The sequence below is a fragment of the Augochlora pura genome, chromosome 7 (genome assembly GCF_028453695.1).
Source record: "Augochlora pura isolate Apur16 chromosome 7, APUR_v2.2.1, whole genome shotgun sequence".
NCBI lineage: Eukaryota > Metazoa > Arthropoda > Insecta > Hymenoptera > Halictidae > Augochlora > Augochlora pura.
In genome coordinates, this window is record NC_135778.1 from 26,929,208 (window position 1) to 26,945,457 (window position 16,250).

At 42.5% G+C, this 16,250-nt stretch overlaps 3 protein-coding genes across 6 annotated transcripts in view; 1 reads left to right on the forward strand and 2 right to left on the reverse strand.

The window, feature by feature from the left end:
- Positions 1 to 1,405: 1,405 nt before the first annotated feature.
- Positions 1,406 to 3,378, reverse strand: LOC144472327 (quinone oxidoreductase-like protein 2). Its single transcript, XM_078185302.1, has 7 exons — positions 3,070 to 3,378; positions 2,743 to 2,976; positions 2,302 to 2,678; positions 2,101 to 2,192; positions 1,920 to 2,034; positions 1,721 to 1,850; positions 1,406 to 1,660 (listed from the first exon to the last, which is right to left on the reverse strand). Exons 1-7 carry the CDS (start codon positions 3,301 to 3,303, stop codon positions 1,601 to 1,603), a joined length of 1,242 nt encoding a protein of 413 aa, XP_078041428.1. The 5' UTR covers positions 3,304 to 3,378; the 3' UTR covers positions 1,406 to 1,600.
- Positions 3,379 to 4,663: 1,285 nt separating this feature from the next.
- Positions 4,664 to 9,643, reverse strand: LOC144472391 (uncharacterized). Its single transcript, XM_078185434.1, has 5 exons — positions 9,499 to 9,643; positions 8,677 to 8,774; positions 8,411 to 8,615; positions 7,769 to 8,248; positions 4,664 to 7,695 (listed from the first exon to the last, which is right to left on the reverse strand). Exons 1-5 carry the CDS (start codon positions 9,572 to 9,574, stop codon positions 7,571 to 7,573), a joined length of 984 nt encoding a protein of 327 aa, XP_078041560.1. The 5' UTR covers positions 9,575 to 9,643; the 3' UTR covers positions 4,664 to 7,570.
- A 553-nt stretch (positions 9,644 to 10,196) lies between these two features.
- The window catches only part of LOC144472392 (putative rRNA-processing protein EBP2 homolog), a 44,684-nt gene continuing 38,630 nt past the window's right edge, over positions 10,197 to 16,250 (forward strand). For 2 of the 4 annotated variants that reach the window (XM_078185439.1, XM_078185438.1), the window contains exons 1-3: positions 10,197 to 10,339; positions 10,423 to 10,509; positions 11,143 to 11,972. In XM_078185439.1, the coding sequence (XP_078041565.1) occupies positions 10,265 to 10,339; positions 10,423 to 10,509; positions 11,143 to 11,964 (984 nt within the window). In that variant the 5' untranslated portion in view covers positions 10,197 to 10,264 and the 3' untranslated portion in view covers positions 11,965 to 11,972. Of the gene's footprint in view, positions 10,340 to 10,422; positions 10,510 to 11,142; positions 15,003 to 16,250 lie in introns of those variants that run through there. The other 2 variants (XM_078185437.1, XM_078185436.1) reach the window with 2 other exon arrangements.

Sequence of the window (16,250 nt, forward strand, 5' to 3'; positions counted from 1 at the left end):
ACTCCCCGCCGGCGTCGGGCAGCCGGCCGCAATTAGAATCACTCGGACGGAATGCAGTTTAACGGAATCGTGGATCGTGTAACGGCCGCGCGAAAAGATCATATTGAGCGTCGAGGCGCGGCGCGGGAAAAAGCAAGAAACGTTGCGAAAGAAATCGGGCACAATACCTAAATCGATGACGAAGTGACCGGCCGGCCGGTCGAATCGCGGCGCGCGCGCGCGGCACGAAAGAAACCCGTGGACTATGCGGGACATAAATCACCGTTAAAATGCAGGCAAAAGCGGTGTCCGTAATTTTTCCGTCCTCCCCTGCGCCGCGGTGACACGTCGCGTCGCTCGCAAGGTTTATAGAGAAAGCAACATTTACATAAGGACTCGCGATACCGTGCCGCCGGACTGGACAATTGAATTTTGAAATCGCGCGCCGCCGACGCCGTCGCCGCCTGCACCACACCCACGATTACCCCAGGGGGTGTTACCTTGAACCCGGGCCCGGCCATATGATTAACGACACGAAGGCGTTCTAATTGGCCTTCGTCGCGGCGCGAAGAGCGAAACGGAGGCTGGAACGCGCCGCGCATTCCTCCGCAATGCACATTCCCGGGGTGACCTTCGAACGGTGGAACAACGAGGTCGAAAACTGGGGCCGAGCAAAAAGCTTTCAGGCCTACGGCGAAGTTAGGCGAGGTCCCGGTCCGATCGCACCCACGCCGTTCGAGCGCGTTATCGACGATCTAATTGTCGATGGGCGCAGAGACACCCGCTGCGAGCAGGACCGGTCACCTAATTTTATTTATGCCTTTTATTTCAGTGGCGACGGTGACGCAACCGCCGTTTCATTGGTCAGCTGAAATCGGGGTATGCTAATGCCGAATTCTTTGCTACCATTCGAGGAACATATTGATAATTGACTAACGACCGTTCTCAGGACTTTTACTTCGGGCTTCGATCGCCGTTCGGTAGCGGCGTAACAAAACGCTCCAGTTTCGATAAAAGGACATTGAGCAACCGATAATCACCGCAGCCCGGTTGGCACGCTGCTACAAAAGAACAATCGTATGCGTGTAATTTTCTGGCTATGGGAAACATTGATTTCTTACGAAATCCCTCGCCGGTGCTCCGACGTTTAAATAAACTATATTTAGGTCTGCAGTTTAACCGCAGTAACGTCGCATCATTTGCGAAACAACGGGATGCTTTGGAAAGCCGTGGAAGTTGCTTTATTCCTGCTGTCGCATAATTATGCGACGTTATGGAAAAAGTGCTGGACCTCTCCAGTATCTCCTCGGCCAATGAGAGCGACGACGTAATATCCTTCACTGCTTTTAAGCGTCCCTTTGTGTTTCAAAGCGCGTGATGTTACGGGGGAAAGGTTTTAAATAAACTCGAGATGCTTAAGTAAATTTACAGGCATATTATAAACACTATGCTTTATTATAGACCAGTAAAAAATAATTAATTAAAGATTCTGTACAGTGCACAATTGCGGTTTAATTTAGTTAACAAGACAGCCTCGGACGTGTGTTTCTTTATCTGCGTTTTATTATTAACAATATCTGCAACGCATTGGCTCGTGCATTTAAATAACAAGCCTTTTACATCAGTCGTCCTGCTCGACTACTTTTGCTTTAGCGTCTTTCTCTCGTATGTCGACTATGGCCTGTGGATCGAGCAATAGATTTTTATTTTGTCACAAGTCTTAGCTGTACAAGTCACTCACTTTTCCAGGTGATTTGCTCTTAAGAATGAAGTCCATTGCATCGTTTACATTGTGGAGCCCGACCGTCATCGTGCAGCTAGGTTTAATCAGACCCTCCTCGATGAACGTCAAAACGTCGTCGCCGGCTTGGCTGATTTATTAAACAAGAAACATTTTTAAACGATACTCCCAGCTGGAGCTGTTTCAATAATTTATGTACCGATACTCTTCCGGTTTCTTTTCCTTGTACTCTCTCAGACTGAACCCGGCCACGCAGAAGCGGTCCAAGTCGCAATCCGTCATGATCGCCGTCGACCCGGCAATGATTACACGTCCTTGAAGAAAGTCGCGTGTCAGTAAAATTATTTTGCAGTTCGCGGACGATTTTTATCGGTTTGTACCTTCGCGGGACAGGTGGTGCACCACCACGGCGAAGCTGTCGTCTCGCAATAAGTCTTTCATTGTTGCACCCTTTTTGTAGATGCCGGTGAAGCTAAAAACAGGACACAGCTGCTGCCACTATTCGTTACCTGATCAGAGTCACGCGTCAGCATCCCCGATTTTCGATTACCGACTCTCTGCCAACAACCACAGCCACTTACCAGTTTATCACCTGCTTCAGGTGCTCCCCGTCAGCATCTGCAAAGATCTCCTGGATGTCTTTCTCGGCTGCCAACTCCTCTAATTGCTTCATCAGTCTTTTGTCTTTGTATTTTAAGCTCGCAAGGACCGAACCCTTGGTTCTAGCCAAGTCTGCCCCCTCTTCGGTGGCACAGACCCCTATTACTCGAGCTTTGTAAACATTTGTAGCAAGATCAACCGCTGCCAGGCCAATACTACTCATCCCCACGTTGATTATAATTATGTCATCCTCCTGGAGGTTGACCTTGCTCTCTAGTGCAAGCAGTGCAGTGATATAGTCATCGAGTAGATTGACTACGTCTATGGTCTTCATCTCAGACGGTATCTTCCAGATGTCCTGGAATGTTTGCTTATGGTTCAGTACGTAAAGAGAGGATGTACTGTTGAATGGAGTAGCTTACTTCACAGTTTACTAAGCATTGTTCGCTCAGACCTCCGAAGCAGTCTTTGTTGAGTGCTATCACCTTGTCCCCAATCTTGTATCCACATCTCTTTGCATCATCCCCAATCTGGACTAGCTTTCCAACAAACTCTTGACCCAAGATCTTTGGCAGATTCGGTTCGAACGTGTAATTATTTTGGGCTAGGAGGATGTCCGGCGCGCTTAGGGCACAATAATGCACGTCTACGACGACCTGGCAGTGCAAATCATGTTTCGTTTTAGCGTTTATGACGAACCGAAGGTTCTACGGTTTCGCCCACTATTTATTTCCAATTTTCGAACTTACTTCGTTCGGCTGCGATATTTTTGGAGCCTCAAAGTGGCCTACTACCAACGGGCTGCCAAAGTGTTTCAGCACCGCAGCAGAAATCGGAGAAGCCGGAGAGGTCTCGGTGTCTGGGTTAGGCGACCTACATCGTGTCGTCGAACTGAACTTAATGGCTCTTGTTCGTACCGGGTATTTCTTCAGATGGTGTCTACAAAAATTCGTTAGGATTCTTCTGCCCACGGAGACCGACATTTTTCGACTGCACTGACTCTCTCGTAAACACGAGAGACACCATTACCGGGGTCACTGCGGTGCCTGGGCCAACTTTGTCATGCACCATTGCCATTGCAAATGCGCGGCAAAATTCGAATATCGATACAGTTAAGGCCTACATTTTGACGTATCGATGAATTTAATATTTAAACAAATTATTAGATATGCGACTGGTTGCCTAACGTTCTCAAAAAATTGCGTTCGATTGCTCGAGATGAAGAATATTATTTTTAATGGTTCATATAGTAGCATGCATTAATAATTGCAGCATTATAACATAAACATATGCAGAAACTTGGTTTCGAGTACTTACCGATCACCAAATCTGTTGCATATCCGATGCACGACATATTTTCCATTAGATAAGATGGGGAGAGTTCCGGTGCGAATGCCATAGAGTCCACAGACAGAAATTAACTATGAAATAAAAAAGAACATAAATCTCTCGAACGAAAAACAATAGAAATTATAATCACGTCGAAGCAACGTTCAATAAATTTCAATGAATCGGCAGAGCGAAAACGCGTTGGTCGAAGGATAAAGGAAGTTATTATTTTTCAAAATTCCTACAATCATAGCATGGTGTAAAAGTGAACAGTTTCGCAACGTGGTGCAATTGTCGCACCGAAACTATTTATAAAATTCTAACAACAAGTGACATCGACATCGGAAACATGTGACCCGGTTAAGTAACAATTGTATTATAGGCTACTCGTTTTCCGTGCCGTTTGAACAACGTAAGAATACGTAGTAAGGCGCTTGTACTTTTCGCTCGATTAATTAACAAAATAAGAAAAGAATGCACACTCTGGATAGCGTACACAGAGCTAAAACGTTAAGAGCTTCGCGATTTATTTAAAACCGGAAGTGGTTTCGAACACAAGAATGAGGTATGCTACCCCGACACGGTTTAAAAGGGAACTGATTCGCTCGATTTTTGTTTCTTGTGACAAAGTCAGGCCGCCCCACCAAGCTGTCGGCCCATTTTATTGCTATTTTTTTGCATGTTGCCCCCACTACCACGCCAAGTCATTTTTTATTGCAGGTGCACCAAATTTCCATCTACGATGCTTCGAAGATGCTAATTTCAACAGTTCCTGTAATCTTTTGTTCTATCGAATTATTCTTGCAATTTTAAGAACAACAATAAGTTTTCTTTCGTGTGCGAAATTTATTCGAATTTTGTCAATCTACTATGGCGCTAATTAATAAAATGGCGTTTGTTAATTCAACGTGGGTAGACTAGTGGAACTGTTTCAGGGGCTGGTTCGTGGAATAATAATTGCGTTATTAGTTGGAAGTTTATTTCAAATTAATTCTTCCCCGCAGAACTGTAACATTGGTCTGTTAACATTAGTTTATTATTGCATGTGTTATTTTACATAAACTGAAAAAGAAATACATTCGTAAAGTACAAAGCATCTGAATTATATAGTCGTTATGTTAATATCGTTTTGCAATTGATTCGCCCCTTCACTTCCTGCTATTTTAATGATCAGTACATGATTATATCTAACAACAGAGAATATGTAATAATTCGCATACGTCCTAAAGAATCGTGGAAAAGATTAAGTATAATGCGTAATACACTCGTATAATACAACGAATGAGAATGATCGAGTAGTAATTCGCCTTACATATTTCGTGAATTCGTTTCGTTCATCTTTGCCGTTTATTTTTTTCCTTTACTTTCGTTTACCCTATGAACAATCAACAAAATACGAAATCGTGGGAATCAATCACGCCTGAACACGCGAACGAAGATGGATGATGATCACCGAGGTAACAATTAGTACAAGCGATGACGTCGAAATAATCCGAATGGAGAGGAAAAAAAAAATAAAATGAAAGGAAATGAAAGATTTGCTCGTCGACAATGTTGTCCCATTCGTGTCAAAGCAGTATGGCCAGCCGTACCCATCAGCACTATCACAAAACGTTAGTCGTTCCTCCCTTAAAAACGAACGCGAATCGTAGATATACTAAATTCCATGACCAGATTAATGTTAAAAGTATAATAAGACGGCGACGAGTATGACTAGTATGTTATTAGAATCGTTCGTTAAAAAAGTATCAACCCTCGGACGGCGCGGCGTTCTGGGTCCGTCCCGACCCGAACCCCCCAATCCGTACGGCGATTTTCCAGCAGCCGGTTCGAATCGTTAAACTATCCAAGGAAGGTCGAGAAGTGTCATCGGCGCTAAAATGATGCGACGCAACGTACGAGTTAAAAATTTCGCTGGATCTAATCGGTACCAGCCGCTGCTGCGCGACTCGTTCGAATCGTCCGCCACGCGAGGGTCGTACTTGTTCGAAACTCCTCCTTTGTTAGTTCCAATAAAACTAAACACTATCACGCTTAGAATACTTCGATTGCATGGTGTCTCATGTAAAAGGAAGCAACGGAAAAGCGTCTACAACAACGAAAATACGTTACGCGATAAAATTTCGTCTTGAATGAGCACTACACTGCAACTTTGCACGATGATTAATCACGGTCCGATGAAAAATTCTAGCTACCGTTACATAGAATGAATATTTGTTGTTCCCCACTCTCGGTGACGTTTATGCTAGATTCTAAGAAACTTTCTTTTCCGTCTCGTTTGGCAGCATAGCTGAGCTACAAGAACACATACGCCGACAGAATTCGTCTACGAAATTTTTCTCGTTAAAACATATCAAAACGGTTACTGTGCCATTCACGTTTTTCGATAATAATACTGTGAATGTGTCTCTCTCTTTCTCTCTCTCTCTCTCTGTCTCTCTGTACGTGTGAGGAGTGTATACGTTCCTTTTATTCTCTTTTTAATACTACCGCAGAATACCGAAGATATTGCTGCCCACTGTTTTTTGTGTTACACGTGCGTCGACTTGCGCGGCCTCCTCATCGTGTAACAAGTGTACGCGGAGTCGCATCTCGTCGCGTTTTTTTTTTCGTCTTGGTTCAGTACAAAAGTCTCGATTACAAACGTTAGTACAAAAGTCTCGATCACAAACGTTAGTACAAAAGTCTCGAGTATGCGCAAAAAACTATTGTTACCTTTCCGTCGCTTAGAATTGAAATTACGTTTAATTACGTTTAAATCTATGATTCTGGAATGCTGCGTTAATATAATACTTCTAATTCAACGTCGATGTTGTTACATCAAAGTGTCGTTTGTATCCATTCGTATGTAGAACTTCCGTGTGAGCATGGCTTTACTCGGTTTTGTTGTGCAAGATTCAGTTCGAAAAAAACCAAAGAGGAAGATACAGCGTGACGTGAACCAAAGTAATTCGAAGATCGTTCGTCGAACACATAGCTTTCTGTATTGTGGACTCAATTTTTACAAAAATCAAATCGAACGCCAACAAGGTCACAATGCGTTAGGTATGGCAGAGACGAGCCGGGGCCCTCGGACCGCGGCCTCAACGTCAAAGGGTGCGCGAACCCCGGCCATCTTGAATTCGACTGTATAAGACTCAACTTCACAAAATCCTGGACTCGAATGTACAGACTCAATTTCACAAAATCTTGGACTTGAATGTATAAACTCAACTTCACAAAATCTTGTACTTGAATGTATAGACTCAACTTCACAAAATTTTGGACTTGAATGTATAAAATCAACTTCATAAAATCTTGTACTTGAATATATAGACTCAACATCACAAAATCTTGGGCTTGAATGTATAGACTCAATTTCACAAAAATCAAATCGAATATCAACAAGATCGCAATAAATAATGTACGATGGTGATCGATGGGGTCCTCGGACCTCCAATCTCACCGGTACGGTGTGGGGACGCCAGTCATCTCGAATTGGAATACATAGAAAGAATTTCATAAAATCAAATCGACGACCAACACGTTCATAACGAATTGCGTCCAACAATGATGACTGGAGTCCTCAGACTCAACCTCACCAATAAGTGTGCGGACCCCAGTCCTACTAGCGCCCGGGGTCCTCACTTTCATGATCGATATAGAAGATTCGCCCCAACAGCAGACGTCATTAACGTTTAAACACGTGGAATTCAATATTTCCAACCAATTTCGTAAAAATCTGTTTGCTACTACCTGGCAGTTCCCTGAACGCACACAAAACTGCACCATTTTGCTATATAAAATCTGCGAAGGATCGACCGAATACAAGAAAACCACAAAAGAAAGGCTCAACCCCAATCGTGTTGTCCAATTCAATCAATTCCAACGTCTTTTTTTCGTTTTTTTTCTTTTCTTTTTAAATTACAATCTAGGTTAAACTTAAATTCTGTCTAGGGACTCGATTGCCTCGCCGTTGGTGGCTATTTTACACTTTTTTTGTGGTTGATTGTACAGGGTCTGCAGTGGTACATGAAGCAGTTCCACGATTTGTATAAAATTAGGCTCTGCAACAAAGAAATCGAGGGATTAGTTCGGCGACCGTTACCTAGATGTTTAGGGATGGGACAGGGTACCCACCGTTTTCCGCAGTAATGTATCCGTGTCTGATTAAGAAATCGAGAGCGACCGGGACTGATGTGGTCTTGAAGTGCGAGGACAATATCCTCTCTAGGCATTCGTTGACTGGAAGCAACTCGAAGGTCTCCACCTCGCCGTCGTTGTTGCTGGGCACGAAGTCTGGTGGCAGTTCTAGGTCGTAGACGAACTCGGTGTTCGGAAACAGGCCCCTTTCGCTTTCGAAGAACAGCGACACGCAGCCGGCGCTCTTCAGCTTTGTGACGAGATTATTGGGGATGCTGGCCTCCTCCCCGGCTTCTTTGATCGCGGTCTCATTTATGCCGTAACCAACACTCAGTCCACCGCTGACCATGTTGTCCCAGTAGCCGGGCCAGGTCTGCTTGTTGGGGCTACGTTTTTGCAACCATATTGACAGACCCTTGACAGGATCATTCACGTATCCGTTTATGTCTACACCGTACTTGCGAATTCCAAATAGACCTGAAAGGTTACAGTTCGTTTTCAACGACCGTGCGCTCGGAGGAAGTTAAATCATCGTGGTATCCGGTGTGCAACTAATTTCCAAGAATATATGTTATTGGTATAAAGAGCTATAGAGACAAAAGCGAGTTAAGGGTAATGGCTAGTTGAAAGGAGACTCACATGTAGCAGATCGGTCCATTTTGAATAATGGAGATGTGTTGAACTGTGCACGTACTTCATAGCACTCCTCTCTCCAGCCCCGTAGTGTTACGAACTTTCCACCAGCCTGCCATTCCCTCAGGACTTCGTCGACACGTGCACTCCTCTCAGCATAGTCTCGAAAGGCTGGATTTAGTTGCACATATTCTGGATGTACTTGAAAGACCTTGAAAAATCAATAAGATAAAGAGTCTCTCTTTTTAGTGGATCCTGAAGTCAGGAATTACCTGAGGGTAATTTAACAGCTCCTTTATCACATCTGGACGCACCAAGCCGACCTGCTGGCCATCTACTACGAATGCTCTGCATTCACCTGAGTGGAAACCTAAAACATTGCAGAAAATATAGGAATCTAACTCCTGCAGTGATTAAACCCAAGTTAGCAAAACATGACTATATACTTCTCCTTTTCTTTCACACAGAGACACACGCATATATAAATATATATAACACATAATCTACATTCATTCCACAGGAAGAACGAAAAAAAAATAAAAATAAATAAAATACACGAAAGGAGAGTGTGGTTGTCAAAGGAAAAAAAAGTCAAACAAGATCCACTAATTTTTATTCGAATACAAAAAATCGTATAATTACTTCGAGAATATATATATATACATATATACATGTCTCTGTATATATAATATTATCTATATTCGTTGGCGCATCGCGTAATATTTGCATTATAGTCTATATTATCCAATTAATTACACAAGATATATTTTCGGCATCTACTGTGACAAATATATGTATACAATCAGCCACTCAAAATATTTATTAAGGAAAAAAGGGAGGGTACGGACGTTGGACGGGGCCGAAAGTCCGCGCGGGCCGAATTTTCGCGAAGACCGCGTTGTTTTCAGCGGTGAAACCGCGGGCAGTTTCATTATTTTGTTAATAATACGAGAAAGAATACACAACAGACTCCAAATCAATATCTCAGTAGACAGGTCGGAAAGCAACCCGTGTCTACGTTCTATTCACCCCAGATTTGGCAAAGCGGGACCAGCCATAATCGACGCGCACTTGAAATAAACGATTCCACTTACCCGACAGGTAGAAGCAGTTGAATTTGTTGGCGAGCTTTAATACGCGTGACATCAGTTTCTTATCACTATCCGTCATGATGTTTCGCTGTCGTTAGCCAGCTGTGACAAAAAATTCTGGCATAGAGCACAAGAATATGTCAGAAAGGAGCTACAAGAGCTTTCCGCGTAACGATCTGCAACAGAAACCGAGCCCGCCGCCGAGATTACACTGACCGATGATTGGTTAGGTACTGTACGCACATATTCGTTGAATTCCGGCCAGATAAAACGATAAGATAACGGGGACCGTGTTCTTTGTATCGTCAGCGAGTTGCAAAATAATCGACCGAAGTTTAAAGGGGCGTCTGATCGATCACGATTTGAAATGTTGACGGATGACCAGGCATAATCGTGGATCAGCGGGGTTATCGCGAGAAATGTATTCTTTAAATATCAAATACGTAATTAATTAACGAACTGAAAGGGCTCTCTATCAATATTTTACAAAACAAAAACATTTGGAGCAATGAAGAACAAGGTCGGGGTGGAGCGATGTCAATTTTAGTAAATAAATTCTATTGCTTTTTGGAAATAATTACTTAACTAATGTGGAGGCATCGAATTCTTGCTTGCTTTCACTGTATTTTGCAAGTTATTGTGCACGGTTAAACAAGTTATCATTTAAGTTCAGCTGAGAACAGCCATTTTGTTCTGACAGATGGCGCATAGTGTCTGTGTTGGGAAGCGTTTCACGTTGACTGCGTAGCTCCTCAAATTTAGGAGAAAAATGAAGGTGAAAAAGGTTGCCAAAGCGGTTGCATCCTCGGAATCTGATTCCGAATATGACAGCTCCGACGAAGAAGTAAGTAGATGCACGAGTTTCATACAGTAAGTTATATTGACATCTGATCGCCACTCTAACCTCGTTCTTTCACACGTGTCTAGTTGCGTGAAGCTTTTGCACAAGGTTTACTGAAGCCTGGTTTGAACACAGTAGCCGAGGATACAAATAAAAAATACAAGAATTCTGTGGTGAGTACAATAAAATAATAGTCGAGTATAATCATGTCAACCGAACTGTGTTGTAATGTATTTATGATCTGACAGCACTGTAGCTCCTCTACGTGATGTTTACATTGTATTGTAATTCAATGAAATACATTTGAACATTACGTTTTTATTTAATTGTTACTGCAATTGCAAAATAATTTAATTATGATGTAATTAAAGTAGAAAGTAGTTGTCAGTAAAGTTCAATGTTTACAGTTCATATCTTCATTACTGATTGTTTTACTAGTTATCAGTTGAAAGTATGATTTTTATCATTCTCTACTAGATAATGTATTAAGTTGCTCCGTAAGTTTACCACCTTGTTGATTAATAGTATATGGAATCAGAACTTTTAGTATAACCTTACATTTCATTTCAATTTCAAACTAATTATTTCTTTAATAAATTATGAGAAATGCCATTATTCTTCCCATGAAATATATATATATGTATTGGGAATTGAACAAAGTATATTTTATTACTTAAATACATCTGAATTACCAATTACAATGTAATTGTAAACAGCACCGTTTAATTACACTGCAATTATAATTCACTGAATAATTAGATTGTATTTTTGTATAACTCTGGAGTCAATATTGAAATCTGTTTCAGAACCTAATGAAACAGAAACTAGACGAGATTAAATTAAACTTGCCATGGATAGAAAGATTAGACATGATAAACATACCAGCGCCGTTGGCTCCAGAGCTGGCAAAGCAAATGCAAGAGCAGGAGATCAGGCGTTCCAACCAGCTGAAGGGGAACAAGAAATTACCTCAGTACGATCCCGCAGATGATCCTGTCTTGAATGACTTCAGGAGGGAGACAATGTTTCACAGACAGGCTCAGGGTGCTGTCATGGACGGTGTCATAAGGCTGAAGAAGCTTGGTCTGCCGATAACCAGGCCGGACGACTATTTTGCTGAAATGGCAAAGACAGATGCGCACATGCACAAGGTGAGGGAGAACCTGATGAGGAAACAGACGATAACCCAGAGGTCGGAGAAGGTCAGACAGATGAGGCAGCAGAGGAAGGTTGCCAAGCAGATGCAGGTCGAGGCAACCTTGAAGAAGCACGCCGAGAAGAGGAAAATGTTGGACGAGGTGAAAAAGTATCGCAAAGGCGTCAGACAGGACCTTGACTTCTTGAATGACAAGAAGAAGCCCCAGCGCAAGGTGGACTCTGCGGTCTCAACCAATAGAAGGGTGAACCCTGCGGTGTTAGCCAAACGAAAGGTAAGAGACTCGAAGTACGGTTTTGGCGGCAAGAAGCGTGGCAGCAAGAAAAATACGAGGACGAGTTCTATGGACGTATCGGAGTACAAGAGGCCAGGGAAACAGGGCAAAGATTTCAAAAATAAGGGGGCCAAGACGAATCAGAGACTGGGTAAACAACGCAGGGTTCAGATGAAGTCGAGAAAGAAGCGGCAGTAGATCTTAAGGTAAACTAAGCCCCCTGTACACATTGTTTCCACGACTGACTCGAGAGTTTTATAATAAAATCGTTACTCTACGGATTAATTATTTCATAGGTACTCACGTCTACCGAAATATTTTCCGATCCCGTTTTCGCGACGTAACGAACGAACAATTGCGGACTACTACGACAAAAGAATTTTATCGCGAGCGTAACGATGTTCAAGGCTATCAGAGAGTAGAATTTATATCAATGACATAGTGCCATCTGTGAGAAACCGTGTTCGGCACACACGTTTGAAAAACTAGTTCGCGAGTTTTATAGTCAAATCACGTTACCTTGGTGAGTTAGGAACGAGGAGCTGTCAGGTGACGCGGATATCGCGCCATTATAACTCCTTGATATCGCCGATACAGCGGCGGTTACTTAACATGTGTCGCCCATTAGATAATCCTCCGCACCTACACGGCTCGTTACATGCACAGAAACGCGATTACGCCGCACATACACGCATAATCGCGCTCGCTGTCGACGCGCGCGCGCGCAATCTCGTTTCCTTTTCCTGGATGCGTCAGATACTCGCCGAGTTTTCAAAAAGTTCGCAAAATACTCGAAGTTATTTAGTTAGCAACACCAAAATGAAATCAATTTTAAAAGTCAAACTCTTTCGTATTCCTCTCCAGTTTTCCCGATATATCACGATAAAAATAAATTGCAAAACCTAGTCCAAAATTCCTGTCCTTCGCACGTGTCGACACTAATTCTCATCTGTTGGAACACTAATAAAATGATTTTCACGGAAACGAAGCAATAATTTTCACTTACGATCCAAGAACGATTCATTAGTGTATTGTTGAATGTACTTATCGAGAGGCATGACGTTAAAAAGGCGTTCTAAATACAAACAAGAAGGGAGATAAGATTAGATAGACAACGGAGTGAAAATTTCAGCACTTTTACTGCAGCGTAACAGAGATTTTCTATCCTCCGCGGTCGAACTTCCAAAAGAACCGAGCGGAGCCGAATAGCCCGGAGCAGTTTCTCGACGATTCGAGAAGCACCGGGAGGTTCTTCCAAAATAATTTCGCCGGATAGTTGTCGAAGCGATAGACCGTCGTAGACATCTCGAGTGCGTGGTCATCAGAATATGGGGTATAACACGCGTGATTGGGTCTCGAATGTGTACCTGTTATTTGGCGAGTGGAAATACCACTGATCGAATCGCGCGTACGGCGCCGGTTTCCCTCTATTCGTGTGTAGCCGGGCGCATGTGGCCGTGTATATTTTTTACAATAGCCCCGGGTTATTGTATTTAAATCCAGGAGTGCTCTCGCATTGTCCTCCGTTCTGTCTGACGCGGACACGAGAGCCCTGGGAATCTGCTCTCCAGGTAACAGCTGTTTTAGAGGGAACCGTGAACGCGTTTTCCACATTTTTATCCGGCACCGCTCCACCAATTACGTGACCGACCGGGACCGGTGTTGGTACGTGTACGTGTCCCTCGTTGAACACCTCCCCACCCCCTCTCCCTGCCCGAGCAATTTTGATTTTCGCTTGTAGCCAAACAAACTTCGGGCCGGGGCGAAGTTCACGTCTTGCCCGGCAAAAGTGTCTGCTTACCATTTAAAAAAAAAAAAAAAATGACACGCCGGAAGTTAGTGCCGCTAACAAGTCTCCCGCTACTACCCCCCGCCCCGTAAACGGTCGTTAAAAACTTTGCGCCGACTGTTTCTCGTTATTCGAGTATGGAAAGCGGAAACGCCGATTCCAATCGAAGTCTCGGGACGGGAATCTGGTTCACAAGGCTACGATCGCCTCGGTGTATTAAACAGATAAATGTCGTTGATTTTAAAAGTCAGCAGGCACCATAAATTTTCGTCTGTGACTCGATCGATTCTACGGCGAAGCAGACATTTCGATAAGCGTTACAGAGCTTTTTTTTACAGTCTGGGATAATAAGAGAATTATTACAACAATGGAAGAATGAAGGAAGCATTTTATGCGGCCGAGAAGAATGGTATGCTCATAAATTACAGAACCGAGCATGAAAGATTGCATGCGTGGGAAATCCCGTCTGGGTCTGGACGGACCCCGGCCAGGCGCAGTTTAGGAGTTCATCAAGCACGCCTCGGGTTCTCATTGTACAAGGTTTATCGTCAGCTCGTGAATATTTGAAAAAAGCCGGGGAATCCTTCAACGTGCAAATACATCGCCCGGCCCGTCGAACCATTATTATGCTAAAATCCGCAGATTTCGGTTTCGCTGTACCGTGCATGACTGATCGACGTTTTGCCCGAATGCGAATCTACGATTTTCGAGCATTAAACGCCGTGAAATGTTTATCATCCCCTTTTTTACCACCGATTCGATGTCAGAGTTCCATTTATCGAGAAAACAATACTGATCAAGTACTAGCTGAAACCGAATCTAGTATCCGAAGGGAATATGTCTGCTAACGAAGTATCAATTGTTTTTATTTTGTTATATCGTTATTCGATACACAAGCGAAAGGGTTTTAACTCGACACAATTTTTAATAAATTTGCGCCGGTAACAGCGGCAATAAACGTTTTAACATTGATAGCGTAAGTTACAGTTGCAATTCTAGTTTTAATTGCTGTTTTTATTCTAGTTGCTTGCCCAGGTGTAATTCCAGCTTTGGTTACAATTTTAATACGAGTTGCAGTTGCAATTCTAATTGTAGTTGCAGTCGCAGTTATAGTTTTAATTCTAGTTGTAGCTACGATTTTTATTCCATTCATTTAGTTCTATTTTTATGATTTATTTATGATTATTATATGAGTTATGATTTATATATTATTATTTTAGTTTTATTTGTATCCAGATTCTAATAGTTACAGTTCTACTTCTGGTTGTAATTACAGTTGAGTTGCAGTTCTAGTCCAAATTGCATTTCTAATTGTAGTCCTATTTCTAGTTATACCTTCCGTTGCACTTGTAGTAGTAGCAATTCCAAACATGTATGTCCAACCAATCTACTCTAAGAACACCGTTTAAATTAGTTTTCTATTAGGTCTGACAAGCTAGGCCTAAATCGAGTCCTAATAAAATCCTCATTAGAGATGTGACTGCAGTTGTAATTTTATTTCTCCTTATAATTGTTGCCTTCCTTATAGTTGTACTTGTGATTGTAGTTCCAGTTGTGATCTTATTCGTAGTAGTTGCAATCTAAGTTCTAACACTTAACTCTTTGCGCTCGATTGGTAACTCTGAGGCACCACTAGAATTATTCTGCCACGTACCAAAATAATTCTTGCGTTGACAAAGTTTACATTTAAAAATTGTTAAAAATGAAATTGTTGGTCCGAGTCATACAAAACAATTTCATACGCATAAAATGCACTTTGTCGCATAAAATAAAGATACTAAAAGTCGGAAAAGTGATTTCAGATTTACAATTAAAATAGCTTCGAGTGCAAAGGGTTAACTCTAGAACAACCCTCTTCTATGTGACACAGTGGAGTTGTGGGCAACTCAAAGTAAAATCTCAGCAATCAAAATATTACTTATCATTTTCAAAACATAGGAATGGAGATACCATAAGTCAGAAAACTGGTATCAGATTTACAGATAAAATAACGTCGAGTGCAAAGGGTTAACTTTAGATCAATCTACTTCTATATGACACAGTGGAGTTGTGGGCGACTCAAGATAAAATCTTGGCAATCAAAATATTATTTATCATTTTCAAAACAGAGAATACAAAATACAGCATGAGTTAGAGAAACAAATCAATATTTTAGTATCTAATTATTCTTGTCTTATTTATGTGGGAATCGTTTTTTGGACAGGGAGCAGAGGATTAATCGACGCCGTAATTAACCAAAACACATAACAATTTATTCTATGAAACAATACAAAAAGTCTCCGCGAGATCTATTCACGTCTTGCTATCTCGACCTCCGATGAGCCACTACCCCGCGCCTCTCTCGGGCACCGTGGCGCCCCCCACCCGGGGCCCATTCCCACATTTATATGCGTTTGCAGACAATATAAAATAGTTATGGGGTCGCCGACAACCCGACGGATCGTTCCAGGGTTGAATCGAAAGTGAATTGGAAGGAGGTAATAAAAGTTGCATCGCTCTGAAGCACTCATAGAGCCAGTAAAGAAATGACAAACGACAATTGCGGGCCGGGGGAACCAGCAGAGAGATCGCCTGACGGTTCTAATGGAAAGACATCGACCTGGGCCGATGTTGTCACGATTATTGATCAACCGGAATTGGAACTGCCGGACACGGACGAAGTTTGACAATGCGCCGACCTTTGTCACCGGGGCTC